Source organism: Tachysurus vachellii, chromosome 13 (genome assembly GCF_030014155.1).
Source record: "Tachysurus vachellii isolate PV-2020 chromosome 13, HZAU_Pvac_v1, whole genome shotgun sequence".
Classification (NCBI taxonomy): Eukaryota; Metazoa; Chordata; class Actinopteri; order Siluriformes; family Bagridae; genus Tachysurus; species Tachysurus vachellii.
In genome coordinates, this window is record NC_083472.1 from 14604908 (window position 1) to 14623507 (window position 18600).

The following is an 18600-nucleotide window of genomic DNA, read 5'->3' on the forward strand; positions in this document are numbered from 1 at the left end:
AGTCACTCTATGTTCCTCCCTCTTCTGAAAATACGTGTTAACCACAGCCATGTCCATCCTCTTAGCAAAGTCTACTACCATCTGTCCTTCAAGGTTCCTTTCCTTAACTCCAAACTTGCCCATCACCTCCTCATCACCTGTGTTCCCCTCACCAACATGTCCATTAAAATCCGCTCCTATCACCACTCTCTCACCCGTGGGAATACTCTCAATCACCTCATCGAATTCACACCAGAATCTCTCTTTCTCCTCTAACTCACAACCTACCTGCGGGGCATAACCACTAACAACATTCAACATCACCCCTTCAATCTCTAACTTCAGACTCATCACCCTGTCTGACACTCTCTTCACCTCCAGAACATTCCTCACAAACTCCTCCTTCAGGACCACACCTACCCCATTTCTCTTACTATCCACACCATAATAAAACAGCTTGAATCCTGCTCCTATACTACGAGCCTTGCTACCCTTCCACTTGGTCTCCTGTACACACAGTATATCCACCTTCCTTCTCTCCATCATATCAGCCAGCTCTCTACCTTTCCCTGTCATAGTACCAACATTCAGAGTCCCTATTCTCAGTTCTACACTCTTACCTTTCCTCTTCTCTCTCTGTCTGTGCACTCTCCTCCCTCCTCTACTCCTTCGACCAACAGTAGCCCAATTTCCACCGGCGCCCTGTAGGTCAACGGCGCCGATGGCGGTCGTTGTTAACCCGGGCCTCGACCGATCCGGTATGAAATTCTTACTGACAACTCGCATGGTTAGATTTGGCAATGTTTTATGCCGGATGCCCTTCCTGACGCAACCCTCTCTATTTATCCGGGCTTGGGACCGGCACAGAAGTCACTGGACTGTGACCCCCATGGCTAGATTTGGAACAGACACCAATTAGTGTTATATATATTTATATTTATTATATATGCAATATTTTTTTACATTTATTTTAAACTCTAAATGTATATATTCACTTATTTATTTTTCTTCTTATTTCTTCTTCTTCTTCTTCTTCTTCTTCTTATTATTATTATATATTTATTTCTTTTTTTCTCTCTTTTCTGTTTCCATACTTCTGCTGCTTTGAGACGATGGGAAATTGTTAAAAGCTCTATTCAAATAAATTGAATTGAATATTTGTCTTCTTAATAAGATACTGATTTGGGAATTGTTTTTTCATATGTGCAGCATATGAAAGCAGAGATTCATTGGCGTCAAGAGCACGTGTCTATTCATTTGAACAGTACAAACAGGTTACAGTGATACGGCCATTTAACCTCTGGGTGGCATAACTGAGCTAAACCGGAAGTTTTATAATGCGCATGTCCAAACGGTCGCGCGGATATTTCGAGTTTTGTTTGAATCCGAGCTCAAACTAGTATCAAGGAAAGACAGTATTATGTAGCTCATACAATGGCGAATTTGTCCAATCCTGCTGGTTTTGCTTCGTATCCATCCAGAGAATTATTAGAGTCTTCAGGTTCTGGGTTGAGCAGTAGGGGTTTACGTGTAGCAGAAAGTGTTAGAAAGAAGGGTGACGCGAACCAGTTTCAGCTCGCGTTGAGTTATGTTTCAAACGGTAAGTAAGCTGCACAACAGGACATGACGTCTCTAAATGTGTTGAACAGCAAGCAAATTAGCACGGATGAATTTTCAAAATAACAATGTGTTTCTTTAATAAAGGTAGTTAGCACAACCCTGATAGCTTTATTGACGAGTTAACAAGCGTATGTAAATGTAAATTAATGCATTCATTTCCCTGGAGTAAATTTGACCTAAAGCTAGCAGTCATTTTAGCACTCATTTTAGACTTTATTTTTTCCCCCTTTGACCTTCTAAGAGTTAAACTGAACTATTTTACCATATAAACCTACCACAGTAGGTTTACAATAGGATCGCTCTTCCTCACTTATAGATCATTCAGCACAGCACTAACATGGAACTGTGTGGGGTCAAGAGTCAAGAAGCTTTTATTGTCATTTCAACTACATATAGCTGTTGCAGAACACAGTGAAATGAGACAACGTTTCTCCAGGATCAGTGTGTTACATAAAACAAAGACAGAGCTATAAGGACTTAGTAAGTTAGTCCTAGATACGTAAAGTGCATCTGTGCAAACTGAGCAGGACAAAAGACAGTGCAGACAAAAAATGACAAGACAATACACAAAAGACAATAAACGGCGCCGACCAGTGTAAATACTGTATGTTCAACAATATTGTGTGCAGTAATGCTAGAATTAGTGAGATGTGGGTGTCAGGTGCACCACCTACGCTGAGGTTTTCAGAAACATGAGCATGAGTTCTGGTTTAAGATGAACAAAAGTTACACAAAGAGATATTGATTAGAAGTAGAGGATGATTTGCAAACATTTTGCATAGAAAAGGATAAACTAGACTGCTGTCAATCCAGAAACGTGTGCAAATTGGCAAGTGAAAACAGTGTTTAAAAGTTAAGCTGCTGTTCCTGAAAGTCTGTACCACTCCTGTTACTATGCTGAGAATCCTCTGTGTAATATATGCTCAGGAGGGATCTGATGCTGTTCATTTTAATCGAGTGATGTATAATGGGTGTGATGATTTATGCTGCATTTGAATTGTATTTAACATTTAATTCTCTTCCTCCAACTAGGGAAAGCCAAAGAAAAAGAACCCTCCTACTCGTCAGTTAGGGGTATTTTGCTGAACTACTACCCAGTTTATGAAGGGACATTAACTCAACAGAGTACAGATTAAGTACCGTGTTTATATTTAGTGTAACTTTAAAACAGTGTATAATTAGAGAAGGGGCACTTTGTTACTGGACATGATGTCTTGCCTTAAATGGAGAAGAACTGGTAGATGAGGACACTAGGACTATTTGAAGGTCCATTAGTAATTGGAAAATAACACAATTTCTGTTATATGCCTCTGTCCACTGTACACAGCATGGTGGATTTGATATTAAGCAGCCAATGTGATTGAAGTGCAGACTTTCAGTATTAATTCAAGGAGTTTAACAAAAATATTTTATTAATGGTTTAGGAATTATAGCCATTCATAGGGTCACAAGTTCCTCCCTTGAGATGATTTGCCAGTAGGGTTGCAATGGGGTGAAAAACCAGTAAATTTCCAGAAACTTGCAAAGTTCATCTGGGTAATTTTGGAAATTGGTTAATGGGAAGTTGGAAAATTAGTGGGAATTTATTAGAAATCGGGAAATTTATATAAACTGTATCATATACAAACATAAATATAAACATTTTGTTTAGATATAATATATATTTATATATCTTTAGATAATTTCTTTTTTAAAATGACATTTTGACAACACTGGCTGAGGTGAAATGTGATCACGAGATTGTGTGCATGGGATCGTTCTATAGAATAAGATTAGAAAAAAGCTTGTAAAAACATTTATGCAATGCAATGAACAGATATATGAATAATAAGTCGAACAAATGGAATATTTTAGAATATAAACATTTTACAATTGATGCAAATGAATAGAAATAGGCTAGATGAATAAATGCAATCTGCATGCTTGCAAAAAACAAACTATATTCAAGTATATACAATAGTTCAGTCAAAATTACAATGGACAAATTATAATTTATGTTGTTGAAGGAAGTATATTATGCTCATTTAAGCCTGATTTATTTAATCAAAGATAAAGGAAAACAGTAATATTGTGAAATATTACTATTTAAAATGTAACTTATATTAAGCAAAGAATCCTGAAAAAAATAACAGTATTTATCTGATAAATTCTAAGTATTATATGTTAAAGTATATTAAATCAGAAAGCCATTGTAATAATATTTCACAGCAATATTTCACAAAGTGTTTTGTCCTGTATTTTTGATCAAATGCGGGCTTGATGAGACTATTTTTAAAATCATTAAGAATAATGTGTCCAAACATTTGGCATAACAGCTTGAGCTAGCTATCCTCATAAATTGTCAATTAAATATATTAATTCCTGTATTTTCCTGTTAATTCCAATTTCCAGCTGTGAAAATTCCCAGAATTTTGTAACCCTCATTACAAGGTCTTAATTTACTGCTTCTGATCATGACTCATTCGTTTAATTAAGCATTTTAGTAAATGACTAACATAAATGTATGGACCAGGCTGTCATTTATACAGTTGAGAGCTTTTTTCAAAAGCTAATGTCAGCTAAATCAAATGGTTACCCTGGCTGACAGCACCTATTTGGTCTTAATGTAGTCCAATAAATCCTTTGCAAAAAAGGACAAAACAGCATTAAACAGAAGTTAAACCTGCCGTTCTCCCTTATTTCTTTCCTCAGGATTAGCATAAAATTTCTAATTGGAAATTACTTAAGTGTAGTTCAAGCTCAGTCTAGCACTGTTTTTTTTAATCGATCAGTTTAAAATGTAGTTTTAGTTTAACAGGGCATTTTAATGTGTAACCACATCTAATACCTTTTTTGGGAAAACAACTTCACAGTACATCATAGAAATATCCATAGTACACGAGATATAAAGGTTTACACACCTCTATTAAAATTACATCTTTTTGTGGTGTAAAATGTTAAATTACATTTAAATAACTATAAAGTATGAAAATCAGGATAGTTTTATCAGGAACAAGGAAGGAACAGGAAAAATAAAAAACTTACAACAATCTAGATAAGACTGACGGGAATTTGTAGCTAATTCCTTCCTTCCACCTTGGTTAAAAACCTCTTTGCAGACCATGGCTTCATTAGTTGGATGAAACAATGATTTGAAGAAATTTAATTGACTGTTGTTAATATAAGTGCTTTTGGATGTGAATAATTCATTCTGAACACAGCCACATACCCAATTATAAAAGGGTGTGCAGACTCGTGTAACCAAGTTTTTGTAAATATTTTATTGTTCCCATTTTCCCTAAAATGTTTGTTTTTCACTTAATTTTTATGATTTAACTTAATTTTGTGTAACTGGGAAAAAAATTATAATTCCCAAAAAGGCAATTGTTTGAGGTATGGATGAGGTATATTGGGAACAGGAAAACTCTAAATCTGTGCAAGTCCAGCCAAATGTGATGTCTCTTAAAGAGACATTGTTCATTCTAATCATGAGTTTTTATTCATTTTCCACAGTGCAGGAAGGCACAGTTGTAAGAGGCAATGATGAACTAGAAAGGAACTTGGTTGTGGTGGAGACTGTTGCTGTCTGTCATGGTCTTCCACCAGATGCTATCTCATTGCTTCTGGACTTGGCACTAAGCCTCCGTGCAGGTACAAGCATTCGTCCATAAAGTTGGCCTTTGTATCCGAGTGCAAAATTTCTGTAAACAAAAACGACCATCAAACATTCTAATTTTTAGGTTTTTATAAAACACCGATTTTACTGTTATCTAAAGTGTTCTGATCACTCCACAGGTAGTGTGACATGTATGCGGATTTTGAAGTTTCTGATACCTTCTTCAGTAGTGCCTCAAGAAGCCATTGTACGAGGTGTGTCATGGCTGTGCATGGGGAAAATGACAGTTAATGCCCAGGTAACAATCTATTCATGTATTGTTTGGTTCAGTAGTGTGTACATATTAATCGGTGCATTTAAAACATTCTTTCTTTTAAAAGGTCCTTTTTCTTCGCTGGGTTCTTACTGTTTTTGACCTTATTGACTGCAAAGACCAGCTGAGGTCCATCTATGGCTTTATTTTTAGCTTTGTGACTGAAGAAAATCTGGTATGTTCAATTGTCTTATCTTTCCATATCATCAAAATTCATATTTTGCCTATGTAAAATTCTAATGCAAATAATTGATCAGCAGGCTAATGTGTGTGTTTTTGTTTTACAGTGTCCTTTCATTTGCCACTTGTTGTACCTTTTAACAATGAAGGAGCATGGTAATTCTTTTTAATTAATGAAATAAGTAAATTAGCTTTTTGCTTTAAACTCGTTCATACACGTTGCACTGTTTTGCTGTTTTCTGCAGTGCAGCCATACAGAGTGAGAAAACTGATGGATATTCAGGCCAAAATGGTAATGGCATTACTTACACCATTGCTGAGATCCACTAGTTGGCAGTATATTTATTTTTAAAATGTTACTGAACTAAACTTCCCAATGATTTGAAAAGTGTATTGGATTATTTGTACATAATTTGTGCTACTCTTTCTGTGCCCTGTCTTACAATAGGGCAGACAACCCTTCCTCATGCAGTTGCTTGCTGTGTATAAAGTCTTTCGGCCAGAGCTGGTAACGCTTTCTGTGCCATCACGAATGAGGGTGAGCGTATCCATTTTAGAAAGTTACAATATACCTCTTGTAACTGTGAAAGTATTCACATCTGACATACCAGCTTGCCTATCTGCATGGTTTTCAGACTGGCTTCAAGAACTACAATTCCACCTGGAAAGCAGCACTGAGTGCTGTCCAGAAGAAGGCCAGGGCTGAAGTAACTGCTGATTTTAATCTCAGTGTGGTGCTAAAAGGCAAATCCACTTCCAAAAAACGGGTAAGACGTGCTTTAAAGCAGGGAGCTGGCTCTCCTCCTTTCTCTGGTGATTAGATGAGATGAAAGAGCTGCTGACCACACCCTACTGAAGAGACTATCTGAAAGATGCTAATAGCCTGGATATGATCTGCCCCCTTCTAATGCATTCTGCTTTTAGTGGAAGTTTATTGAAACACGGGTTCTCAAACACTTACTGCCCACTTTTATAGGAAAACCCATTAACCTCCTCATTTATAGAGTTATAAGAGCAGCCAATCATGGGGCAGCAGCGCAATGCATTAAAAGTATGCATATACTGGTAGGGGTCTTTAGGTAATGTAAATGTTGCCTGTGACTTTGATTGTGGTGTAGGGGTTGGTGCAGGAGGAGTCTTTTACAAAGAATCATGTTGGGGGGGAAACATCCTGTGAGCAAAAGAACTTGTATATAATAAAAAATAATCAATAATAAACTAAAAAAGAAAATAAAGTGGCAGCATTACCATTTAGCATGGTGTAGATACAAAGATACAAAGATACAAATGCTTGCAGGAAGAAAAAAGCACGTAGGCGGCATAACAGAAAAACCTTAACATTTTAAGTACTGTGAATTTGAATTTATATCTATATCTGACCTTTCTCTATGACTTTTACAGAAACTTCATCACCTGGAGGTTCCTGGCTTGAGCTTAGCATTTGACACCAGCTCTGAGAGGAGTGTCTTCTGTTTACAGGAACTGCAATCTTTCAATCAGCTACTACAAAACATTCACAATATAGAGGTAACACTGCAAAAATGCCATGGCCAATCCTTGCATACCAGATGTTTTTCACAATATTTTAACTCTGTCTAAACTAGCAATAGATTTGTATTTGTACATGTATATTGTAACTAGGGTTGCAAAGGCAAACTTCCCCCTGGGGAATTTTGGAAATATTCCAAGTTGGAATCTTACTGGGAATTTATTGGAATTAATTAGAAATCACAGTATTTATATAAACTGTATCACATACAAACTTAAATATAAACCTTTTGTTTGGACATAAGCAGACAAGCATGTAATACAACCGTGTCCAATCTTATCCGGAAAGGGCCGGCATGGTGCATGTTTTCATTCCAACAAAGCAGAAGCCACACCAGAATCTACTAAAAGCCAAGAACAACTGATTAAACAGATGGAATCAGGTGTGGCTTCTGCTTGATTGGTATAAAAACCTGCACCCACACCGGCCCTTTGTGGATAAGATTGGACGCCCTTGATGTAATATAATAAAGATTTAAAACAAATTTTTTAAACATTTTGACAACACTGGCTGAGGTGAAATGTATCCACACATGAGATGGTGTGTGTGGCATAGTTCTATAGAATAAGATTGGAGAAAACCTTGTAAAACATCTATGCAATGCACCGTTATAAAAATAATAATGTTGAACAATTGGAATATTTTTGAATAATTATTTATATTTTACAATTGATGCAAATGAATAGAAATTGGCTACATGAATAAACACTCCTCAGTCAGCATGCTTGCTAAAACAAACTATATCTTAGTATAAATAATATACTATAATAGTTCAGTCAAAAGTTTGGACAAATTACCATTTATATTTTTGAATGCTCATTTTATTCTTATTTATATTTTTATTCTCATTATCATAGGCCTGATTTATTTGATAAAAAAACAGTAATATTGTGAAATATTATTACACTTTAAAATGTAACTTTTTCAGCAAAGTATCCTGAAAAAATTATAACAGGTTATAAATAAATTGTTAAAGTATATTAAATCAGAAAGCCATTGTAATATTTCACAACAATATTTCACAAACCGTTTTTTCTTGTATTTTTGATCAAATGCAGGTTTGATGAGCATAAGAGACTTCTTTCAAAAACATTAAAAATAATGTGTCCAAACTTTTGACCCGTACTGTACTTCTGTAAAATATCAGAAAACTGTCTAGCAGAGAGGATAGATGAAAGTCCATAACAGCATGAGCTATCCTCATAAATTGTCAATTAAATAGTGCTAGCTTACATTTAGCATATCTGATTTACTGGCTGGCTAGCTACTGTATAAATATATTTACCAAAGTAATATCAAAACTTACTTATAAATTACTTGAATTGATGTAATCCTTGGACTCAAATACAAACCTGTGGAATAAATATTTGTGGTAGTCAGAGCCTGTGAAGGGAGGGGGTGACTAAGAGGGATTGTGGGGGATAGTTTTTTTAGACAGTTTTTTATTATCTCGCCTAAATGTCTGCCTAGTCAGTGTATTTGTATTTACAATCATATAATTTTGTTGCACAATAGCTTACACAAAGCACAATGTAGTTTTAAATATATCTTTATGTAATATGTAAATACTTTATGTAAATACTTTATATAAATACTCACCAAGATGGACATGATTTTGTTTGCAGGATCTAAGAAATGATCTGTGTTATGTTATAGATGAATGCACAGTGCATTGGGGGTATGGCCTCAATAGCTTTGCAGTATTTGAAGTGCAGCGTGCATGGGATTGGTGAATATGCAGGGTAGAAATTCACATGCATTTGATCTGGTTGAATTTAACCAAGATTATTCTGAAAGTTTTTTTTTCAACTACATTTAAGTCATAGACTAACCTGCAGTTTAGTAAATTCCCATTTAATTTCCATATATTCCTGTTAATTCCAATGGAAAGTTTCCAGCTGTGAAAATTCCCAGAATTTTGCAACCCTAATTGTAACATGCAAGAGTACTGTTTCTCTGCACTATTTCTTAGTATTTTTTTTACAAGTACAAGAGTAGCAGCATGTGAAAAAGAAATGTGTAAAGACAACACAATTTATTTTTATAGAATTAACGTTTGTGATATTTTGCCTAACTACTCTATTTTGTTACAGTTAATAATACAGTATAAAAAGCATGTTTGGGTATAGTTTGCTCTGCTAATAGACATGCACTCTAAGGACAGCTAAATAAAAATAGTGTAATGCTTGCCATGTTTTATTGTTATTATTCCATTGGTCTGTCTGAAAATGTGATTTTGATTGGATTGTAGGTGTGCTCAACCATTGCATGAAAAAGATTCAAAAATATTGTGCCAATAAACAGTTTTAACCATAAAACATTTGCATACAGAGACAGCTATTGTTAACATTTCCATATTACCCTACTTAGCTTTTATATGTTTTAGAGCAAATCTTAGCTGTAAGAACCTCTATATAAATAAACCATTAGTTATACCTTTTTGAGTCAAGTTTTGCACTGCAAACTGCTTTAACTTGTCAACACCGGCAAGTGGCTTTGAAATAAGGAAGATAATCCATAGCTAGGCATGCATTACATAGCTGGTGTTGACACAGTTTTTAGTTACTAATAGGAAAGACTAATAGGAAAAGTGCCACTGGAGCTCTTTAAACCACTATAATTGGAACATATATTCATTTTAAGTTGTATATCTTGTTTGACTGACCTTTACCAAAATAAAATCCATTAACTAGTGTCACTCTTGGGTAAAATGGTATAAAAAAACTCAGAAACTGAGATAAAAAATTCAGTCACTTTAGTTTTGGTTTGGATTTGACCTAGGTGTTCATTTTGGTGCATCATTATTTTGTCATCTTCGTTAAAAGGGTGTACTAAGATTTAGACAACATTTTTTTTCTGCATATAGGTTTCATATAGGAGGCATGTTGTGGAAATTTTTTATTGAGTGTAGAAATATTAGAATTCTGACTGATTCAGCCCTGCAAATAGAAGCCTAGCTAAATGGACCCATGCCCTCAAATTTATCTAAACAGCAATTTTGTATTTTTGTTACATGATGGAGCTCAAACATCACTGGACGGTGGATACCCTTGCATTATTATGATTGGTGATAGTGTTTTAAATGAAAATAAAATGAAAATAAAACACTGTATAAGACCCAAAAATTGCTAGTCTTATAAATTAATAAATGGCAGGAATTCTTCTTTGTGAGCTTAGAGCATTTCTTCTGTTTCAGTTGCCGGCCCAAATGGGCTCTTTGCTCGGATCCTCTTTAGCTCTACATTACCTGGACTGTGTACAGGATGAGTCTGCATTCTTGCGACTTAACTTCTGGCTAGGACACTCCCTTCAAGAGGGTAAAAAAAATTTAGCCTTGAGCCTAATTATAATTTTACTAATTGTTCTGATTTTCCAAGCACTGCTTTTTCTGTCTGTTAATTAGTCTTTGTCTCTTGTTGTTTATGGAATAGAGTTTCTGCTATGTCCTGAAGATGGGGGCTCAGGGAGTCTTTCTGAGGCATCTACATTCCTGAGTACTATCCTCTCCTCACAAAAGTTTCTCCAGGTGAGTCTTTGCAGGAAGGACATTCATGGTTAATGCATGTACAATAAAATTTGTAATGTTTCTAGCAAGATGTTTGTCAAATTTAAAAATGATAGTGGGCTAGTCAGTGGCCCAGTGGCTTTAAGGTTTGTTGTAGTTTTGATTTTTTTCATTAAAGCAGTTGGATACCACTGCTGCTATGTATGGTTTGTATTTGTATCATAGGTGTTGTCTGGAATTCAAGCCGATTGTATTTATATAGCACTTTTTTTGGACACAGCAGTATTATAGAAATCTAGATATCAATTTTTAATGCATAAATCTATTCTTTTTGATGTCAAGTCATGCTGTTCTCAGGTCAGTTGTGTCAAGATTATTTCATAAAAGCACATACCTTTGACCTGCAGGCCATGTATTGCCACTAACTCCCCTCTCATTTTTATTTCATAGTTACCCATTTGTTGCTAATTAATAAAATGTTCCCAAGGCTTATATATAACCTTACATTACTTACTTTGTTTTTCAGGAGGGTTTCTTCAGCACAGAGAGTTTTCTCTACAAATTCCTGAGTGTGTGGGATGGCTCACTCATGCGCTCCCAGATTTTGGATCTTCTCAGCCACATCCCTATGATGACCAGCAATTGTGAGTGTAAATTTGCAATGCAGGTCATACTCTGTACCTAGATGACGACAATATAGTCATATCCCTACAAATGCAGACCTGACAACCTTTACGCATTTTGTGTAGCAGATACGCATTTAGACATCAAAGTACGCTGTTACGATTTGTCACTTCAAAATACGCATTGTAAAAAACCATTGATGCCTTTGAGTTCAACTGTCTGTGCATTTTCGCACCAGGCAATGTGCCTATGGGTGTAACTGCATTGGGCAGCAACCTGGGAAAATAATTCTACCAATCATAGCGCCAGTTTAAAACTCTTCAACGCTACAAGCGGAGAGCCGTCAAAACGAATGTGGTTTTCATCTGTCTCTGTCAGTCTTCAATTCTTCTTAGTGACTGTTTTTTACAAGTGAGGACTTAACGTTTCAAAAGTAAATGGCCAGAATTGTGAATTTCATCCATTTTAATAAGCCTGCCGAACCACAGGCGTCACATGTTTCCAAGTGTCCGGTGTTGTGCCTCAAGTTTACGTTTTACGCACAGATCAAGTTTTTCTTTATTTGCCAGTATTTATATAGGAAACGTAAGTCATGCCTGTAAACGCATTGCCGTCGTACTTTAACGGAAAAGACAAACTGGCGCGAGCACGCAGAAATCAATATCCGCGAGCGTCTGTGTATCCCTTTTATAGCACGCAGTCATGCTATAACATGACGAAACTAATGTAATTTTTTAAATATCAATCGTATTCTGACTCGATTGTTACTGGCTCCTGTAGATCACATCTGATGGTCATCAGATTTTTTTGTGAAAACCAGGGAAATAGAAGCAGAAAGTAGAAATGATGAGGGAGGTATTGTTATATGATCAGCCAGTCAAAACCATAGTGAAGTCTAGAGTCTTGCATTATTGCTGAGAAAATTAACACATGTATGTGTTGTCAGATATGAAGTTACTGTTTAGTTCATTAGATCTAATTTATGGCAATACATAAAGAGTTGTTAAAATAGTTTTTATGTTGCCTTTTCAATAAAAGAGTTCTTCATGGTCTACTTGTATGTTGAATAACTAGATATGGTGGTGAGTGAGAACTATGTGCTAAGTAAAAAGTTGTGATGAGTGAGCATGTGAAGTTAATCAACACTGACCAGCAAATGTGCCTGACCTCGCGCTGCGTCGCTGCAGTAAGTTGCTACTCAAAAAATTTTTCCAAGGTTGACAGGCCTGCAAATGTGAACTTAAGAAGGTTAAATTTTAAATACCAGCTTGGGTTCAAAGACAGATTTCCTTCTTATTTGACATTTACACTGCAGTGGGCTTGCTTGAAACAAATTTGGGAAACAGTTTATGCAAACTGTTTGCTGACTTCCTGATTTTGAAATGAATCTTCGTTCAGTTCTAGTTTGGTATAACCATTAAGTGAACAGTTGTTGCATAATGTTTCTCCAATATCAACAGATCTCAGAATGCTCGTCTTTGAGCCACTGTCTCAACTCTACTTTACTTCTAATGTGTTTTTTAAGGTGAGTGTCTAATCTTTATGCTTGCTTTGTATTTATTTAGAATTTCAGTTTTTCAGTTATCTACAGAAAAATATATTCTTAAAAACATCGACCTTGACAAATCATGTCTTTTATCGACCTTTCTTTGTGCACAGGACAGAGATGTTTGCAAATGATAAAATAACAGTCCGTCAAGTCAGGAGTCTTCACCCTATATTCCAAGTCAAGACATTTGTCTATAAGCTTGAGTTTTTAATTCAAATGCTAAATCAGCAGAGTCTATATTTGAGGAGTATATGTAAACAGTGACTGTTTAGCAAGACAAAGAATAGTATTGTTAACAGTAAATGGAAAAAAACATGATTAACGGTTTAATTCGCAACTATATTTAAAATTTTTTATAACACTATATTTATAGCTTGTTCATAGAAGAAAGGCTTTAAATTTAAATATATTGAAGTTGATACTTTTTAAAAATCCATAAGAGCAATAAGTTCCCTACCTATCTTTTAAAACCTTTCATTTCTAAACATACAAAATAATGAACATGAACAGTTGAAAACTGGGAAAAGATTTGGGGAATCTTTTATTTATTTAAAATTATTTTAAATAAATAATATTCATTTTAAATGTAGTAACAGTATTTTAAATGTATTTAAATGGTATGTATGGCACAATGGTTTTGTAGTGCTACAAAGAATTTCATTCTTTACCAGCTTAACAGTTTGTTGCTTCTCTCATGTACTCTCCACAGTGCAGCATCATTGAGTGTCTGAACAGTATGCTGCTTAAATGGCTAACCTGGCATTCTGTGAACCCTCTAGAGAAGTGCCTAGAACTCAACACAAGTACCACAGTGTGAGCATCCTTTACATTAATTTTTATGATTTCAATTATCTTAATTTCAAAGAATTATAGTTATCAGACCTGACCTTGGTTCATTTTGATCTGGTACTGACATTCTCATAGTTGTATCATCTTCCTTTAATGTCTGCATTGGTATGTTCAGAGCTCTTGTCTCTTGTTTAACTTTATTCATAAATGTACTCATCCTCACTGTAATTCTTCTGACACAGGTGGAATTAATTAGATGATTTAGCACCAGAACCATTTTTTTTGTCATTTTTTGTTGTAGAACATGGACTCATGGGGAGAAAATTAATAAGGGTTATATGTAGGTTGAATTGTTATGCAGAAATGCTACTGGTAAATCATCCCTGTTTGTCTGTTTGAACCTAAAAACATATTAAAATAATGCAGTATTTTTATAGATAAGCCTTGCTTGCTTAAATTTGCTATACCTTGAAAGTACTTTGTGAATTCAAGTGTAATAGTGTTGGGTGGTAGATATACCTGTATATAAGCTTGCACTGCCTGCCAGCCTGCTATGGCTGTTTGTTACTAAATTAATGAGATATACTGCTTAAAGATGTTAAGATCTTGACTAAAAGTGAAATGCTTTTATGTGATTTCCTCATGCAATACCTTTTGTGTGAGAATGTATGTATCTTATATTTCACATTGTACTGCAAACGACTAGTAGAATTAAGTCAAAATATCAAACTTTTCCTGCAGAACTATGACCCTGTCCAGGTTAATAGATACAGTCACAGAGCTTGTGGACTTTGTAGGACGCCTGGCTACTGAGGGACTACGTCTCGAGAACTGCCACATCCTACTCCTCAATCATACACTCAACTTCTATGAGACAGTAATGCAGTCTTGTATAGTTTTTATCTTCTTGTATATTGTTTTGGAGTCTGATATCTGATAAGAAAACCCACTGTAATGTGAGAGTCAGTTAAATTGTTTCAAATGCTTTTTGTTACATATAAATGTACAGTTCCTATTTGTATTTCATTTTCTTAAGATGTACAAAACATTTTGTATATCTCATTTCTAGGTGTGTGATATGTTGGTAAAGTATGACTTGCCTCTAGTTATCATGCCCCCAGCTGGTGTGTTTTATCCAGCTCTCCTTGCCACAGACTCACTCACTGTGGATCGATTGGGATACATCATGTACAGGTAAGTTGTGATCATCTCTGGAAGCAACAGTTAATTTTATTTAGTTGAAAACAACGTTGATGGCATTAAAAAAGCAAGCAAGCCCTGTAATATAAAACTATATAGCTTAGTGCTAAAATGGAGTACACCGGAATGTATTGCAGCAATGCTGTGCACACGAGATAATATTGTGTCACAGAAAATATTGGTTTGAAAATGGGTCTTAATGTTAATCTTCCAACATTATTCGTTTCCACAGGTACCGGAAAAATCTGACCTTGGCAAAAAAACAAGAGCAGCAAAATGAGGTAATTAAAAGTAGTGTAAATTTTATTTACATTTTTAAATTAAAGATGCTACACATGCTACATTTTCAGTCTAATTTGTGATTATGGTTAACTGAACAATATCATCTTTAATGTTCATTTTTAAAATGTTTTAGTTTCTTATAGTTAACAATAAATATATATTTTAAATCTATAGTTTAAATACCAATTTTATTTTACATTTGTGTGCCTCTGGTAGAATCAGTTCCATAAACTCCTAAACCTATGCACAAACATATTACCTATATGCCACAATCTCTTTGGATTGCAGCAATCATTTCACATAAGCAGAGGAACATACCAAAATTTCAATAAACAACTTGTGGCCATGGTGAACTGTCTGTGGAACTCCAAATCATTCTTGCCTGGCACAAACAATGAGATTGACGAGCACCTGCTTACCCAGAGCAAGGTACCCAAGTACAGGAGCCGCTTTGATCTTGTTCACCATCCAGCCTTCTTCAAGTATGCCACTGAATTTTACCGGAGGGTGAGTATGTGAAGGTGAGAGTTGGGGAGGAATAAATCTAAGAATATATTAATTAAATCCAAAGACAGGAAGCAGGAATCTACTTTAGATTATATTTGATTAATTGTACAGGATTTAACTGTTCTTTAAGTATTTGCCTTACATTAAGTAAATTAGTGATTTATATACTATTATAGAAACACAGTATGTGAAGCTCAGGAACATCAACAAATTTCAGATTTCGGGCGGATTTTAAAGTTCTTATGCTTACCTACAAAGCTTTGAATGGCTTGGCTTCTCACTACCTTACTGAGTTTTTAGCCCCCTACACACCTGTGCATGCTCTCTGCTCTTCGGAAACTGTCCTTTTAATTGTCCCACATACCCCTTTAAAATCTGAGTGATCAGGCATTTTCTTCTGTAGCTCCAAGACTCTGGAATTCTTTGCCTGTTCGGATTAGGCAAGCAGAATCCCTTAGTGTCTTTAAATCCTTCCTCAAAGCTTATAACATTAGGGTAGCTTTTACTTGAAATTGATTTTTTTTAACTTACTTGTTTTGATGTGTTCTTATTTGGTGTGTTTTTATATCTTACTTATTTTAACTTATTATTTGTATAATTGTTTGTTTCCTTTTTCTTCTGTGAAGTGCATTGAGATGCTACTTTTAAAGGTGCTATAGAAAATAAAGTTTGTTATTATTATTATTATTAAGATCATGTTAAATGTGAAATAACTTTAAAAAGCAGGTTAGCAAGGAAATATATATATATAGATAATATTAGTAAATTAGCAATATGTACCTCAGCATCTCTTTTTAAATGAGGTGGTTTATGCCTTCCAAGAGGCAAAGGAGTCATGTATTCAATAATATTCAAGTAAAGTATAGATATACCAAAATAATACTTGGGGTGTATACAGTATTAATATACCTTTCAAAAAATGTTCAAAGATGGAAAATCTGCTTATAAGAGTAAAGGGGGAAAAATCTGCAATGATATGTTTAAAGAGCACAGATGGTCATGTGTCTATAAACTTTTGGCCATAGCATGGACATAAAGTGTAGAAGTTCTTTCCAACCCTGGTCAAGAAAACTGTATTAATATGGACTTTTTAATATTCATAGAATCTAAAATGAAACTTGATTTTATTATAACATTTAATGAGTCCCTTCTTTGGTCTAAACAAAATAAACCAACTGTTGGTTCTAATGGAATTTTGAGGAGAGTATAATTATGTTAGGTTTTTTTTAAACTTTTTTTTTAAACTTTTTTTTTTTTTTTTGGAGCAGTGCTGGCCAGAGAGGATGTGTGTGGACCTGACCGAAATAAAGGTACTGCCATTAATATTTTATTAAAGTATTATGTTTGGGTTTAAATTATTTTAGTTTTCAGTCTGATCTACAGTGGTGTGAAAGTGTTGGCCCCTTCCTGTTCGCTTCAGCTTGAACAGATGCCCAAAAGTCTTGGGGATCATCAAGATGTTTTCTGGCAAATCTGAGACGAGCCTCTATGTTCTTTTTGCTCAGTAGCGGTTTTCACACCACTGTATTACTGTAGTACTGAAATGTAATGTGTGAATACACATTTATCAGTAACTTGTCTTTTATCTTGAGGTTGGAAGATACTGGAGCTGGTATATGGAGTTTCTTTTCTGCCAGGGCTTTGATGGCCTAAATTGCTTCATTCAGGTCAACACAGGACAGAGCAGCTCCTCCAGCTCTAATTAGCCAAGAGTCAGAACTATCATTGGCTTGAGAATGTTGCTTTACCTGTGAATCTTAAAAAATAATTCTTTGTTTGAAAGGTCATGTACATATTTGTTTTCTAGACTGACTTTTGTGCAGGAAATCACAGTATTTGCTATTTGTCCTTTTTGCAGTCTGTAGCTTATGATTAATTTTCTGCTTTCTAACTTCCATTGCACATGCTTTTATCTAGTGTTTGAAAGATTGTATCTGAAAGCCTTGTCTTTCATTTGACTATAAGCTCTAATTTTATGCATTTTTACCAGTGTATTGTTTTCAGTTGAACTCTTGTTTGAACAATGAATAATGGTTAAGTTTTAAGTTAACTTGCATGCATGTATTTTTTTTGTACTGCTACATTTTCTCATTGAAAAAGTAATGCTCAGGCACAAGAGTAAAACTAGTTTAATTATGATCAAACACGTGCAACCTCAGATTTTGTTGCCATTAAAATCCATGCACACAGAACAGTGTTGATCAAGCTGTTTTGAGTAAAATATTAGATACTTTTGCCAGGATATAAATGACAGGTTCCTGAAGTAAATGAAGAGTAAAATTGCAGGTTAGTAATTTAAATGTACTCTACAGGAAGGAATATCGCAGTATTGTTTCAATTTGTTGTCAACTTGTAATTGCAACTCCACTGCCACTCTGCCATCTGTTCAATTACACCATTCAATTCATTTAAAAACTTGTACAGTTATTAGAAATTGCAGTGGATCAAGAAACGAGTTATTCTCGACAAATATGGTGCTGTATGTCTATTTGGAACCATTTAAAATGGTATATGATGTATAATGCACGATAACAGCCATCCTGTTGTAATGTGATAGAGCTTCACTAAACATCTATGAATGTGTTTGTGTATATTTAGTTATCTTAACAGGCTTTACCCAATTTAAAGTTTTCCATCTGTAGTGACCGCTTGTACCCTACAATTAAACAACTTGGATGTATTTATTATTTTACATCATGCTATCTTTTCTATACAACTGCGGAAATCCAGCTATATTTTCCCCGTCACTGTTCAGAGGTTTGGTACCGGCGCCTCTAGGTACTAACAGTCAGATATAACGTTTAATACCCTATTTTTGCGTGTAAGCATGTAGCCACAGCTGCTCATGTTACTGTGCGCCAAACGGAGATTCGTGGCTAAATCCATTGTGGAAATGGTGTTGGTTTAC

The 18600-nt window shown here is 35.0% G+C and overlaps 1 protein-coding gene across 2 annotated transcripts; it reads left to right on the forward strand.

The window, feature by feature from the left end:
- The first annotated feature begins 1308 nt into the window (after nucleotides 1-1308).
- On the forward strand, nucleotides 1309-18372 carry cenpi (centromere protein I). Of its 2 annotated transcripts, XM_060885593.1 has the most exons (21): nucleotides 1309-1579; nucleotides 5092-5229; nucleotides 5374-5492; nucleotides 5575-5682; nucleotides 5795-5843; nucleotides 5933-5979; nucleotides 6136-6225; nucleotides 6323-6454; nucleotides 7089-7214; nucleotides 10433-10553; nucleotides 10668-10762; nucleotides 11268-11385; nucleotides 12826-12890; nucleotides 13624-13727; nucleotides 14445-14580; nucleotides 14773-14897; nucleotides 15136-15184; nucleotides 15474-15692; nucleotides 16961-17002; nucleotides 17285-17409; nucleotides 17449-18372. In XM_060885593.1, exons 1-20 carry the CDS (start codon nucleotides 1414-1416, stop codon nucleotides 17396-17398), a joined length of 2163 nt encoding a protein of 720 aa, XP_060741576.1. In that variant the 5' UTR covers nucleotides 1309-1413; the 3' UTR covers nucleotides 17399-17409; nucleotides 17449-18372. The 2 variants fall into 2 exon arrangements, with proteins under 2 accessions (XP_060741576.1, XP_060741575.1); XM_060885592.1 differs by having other exon boundaries at nucleotides 17285-18372.
- Nucleotides 18373-18600: the final 228 nt, after the last annotated feature.

Bases quoted from the DNA above. Each gene is read 5' to 3' on its own strand.
- cenpi (XM_060885592.1), top strand. From the start codon at position 1,414: ATGGCGAATTTGTCCAATCCTGCTGGTTTTGCTTCGTATCCATCCAGA. The intron at 1,580-5,091 runs GTAAGTAAGCTG...CATTTTCCACAG, and splicing joins GTTGAGTTATGTTTCAAACG to TGCAGGAAGGCACAGTTGTA. The intron at 7,215-10,432 runs GTAACACTGCAA...CTTCTGTTTCAG, and splicing joins AAAACATTCACAATATAGAG to TTGCCGGCCCAAATGGGCTC.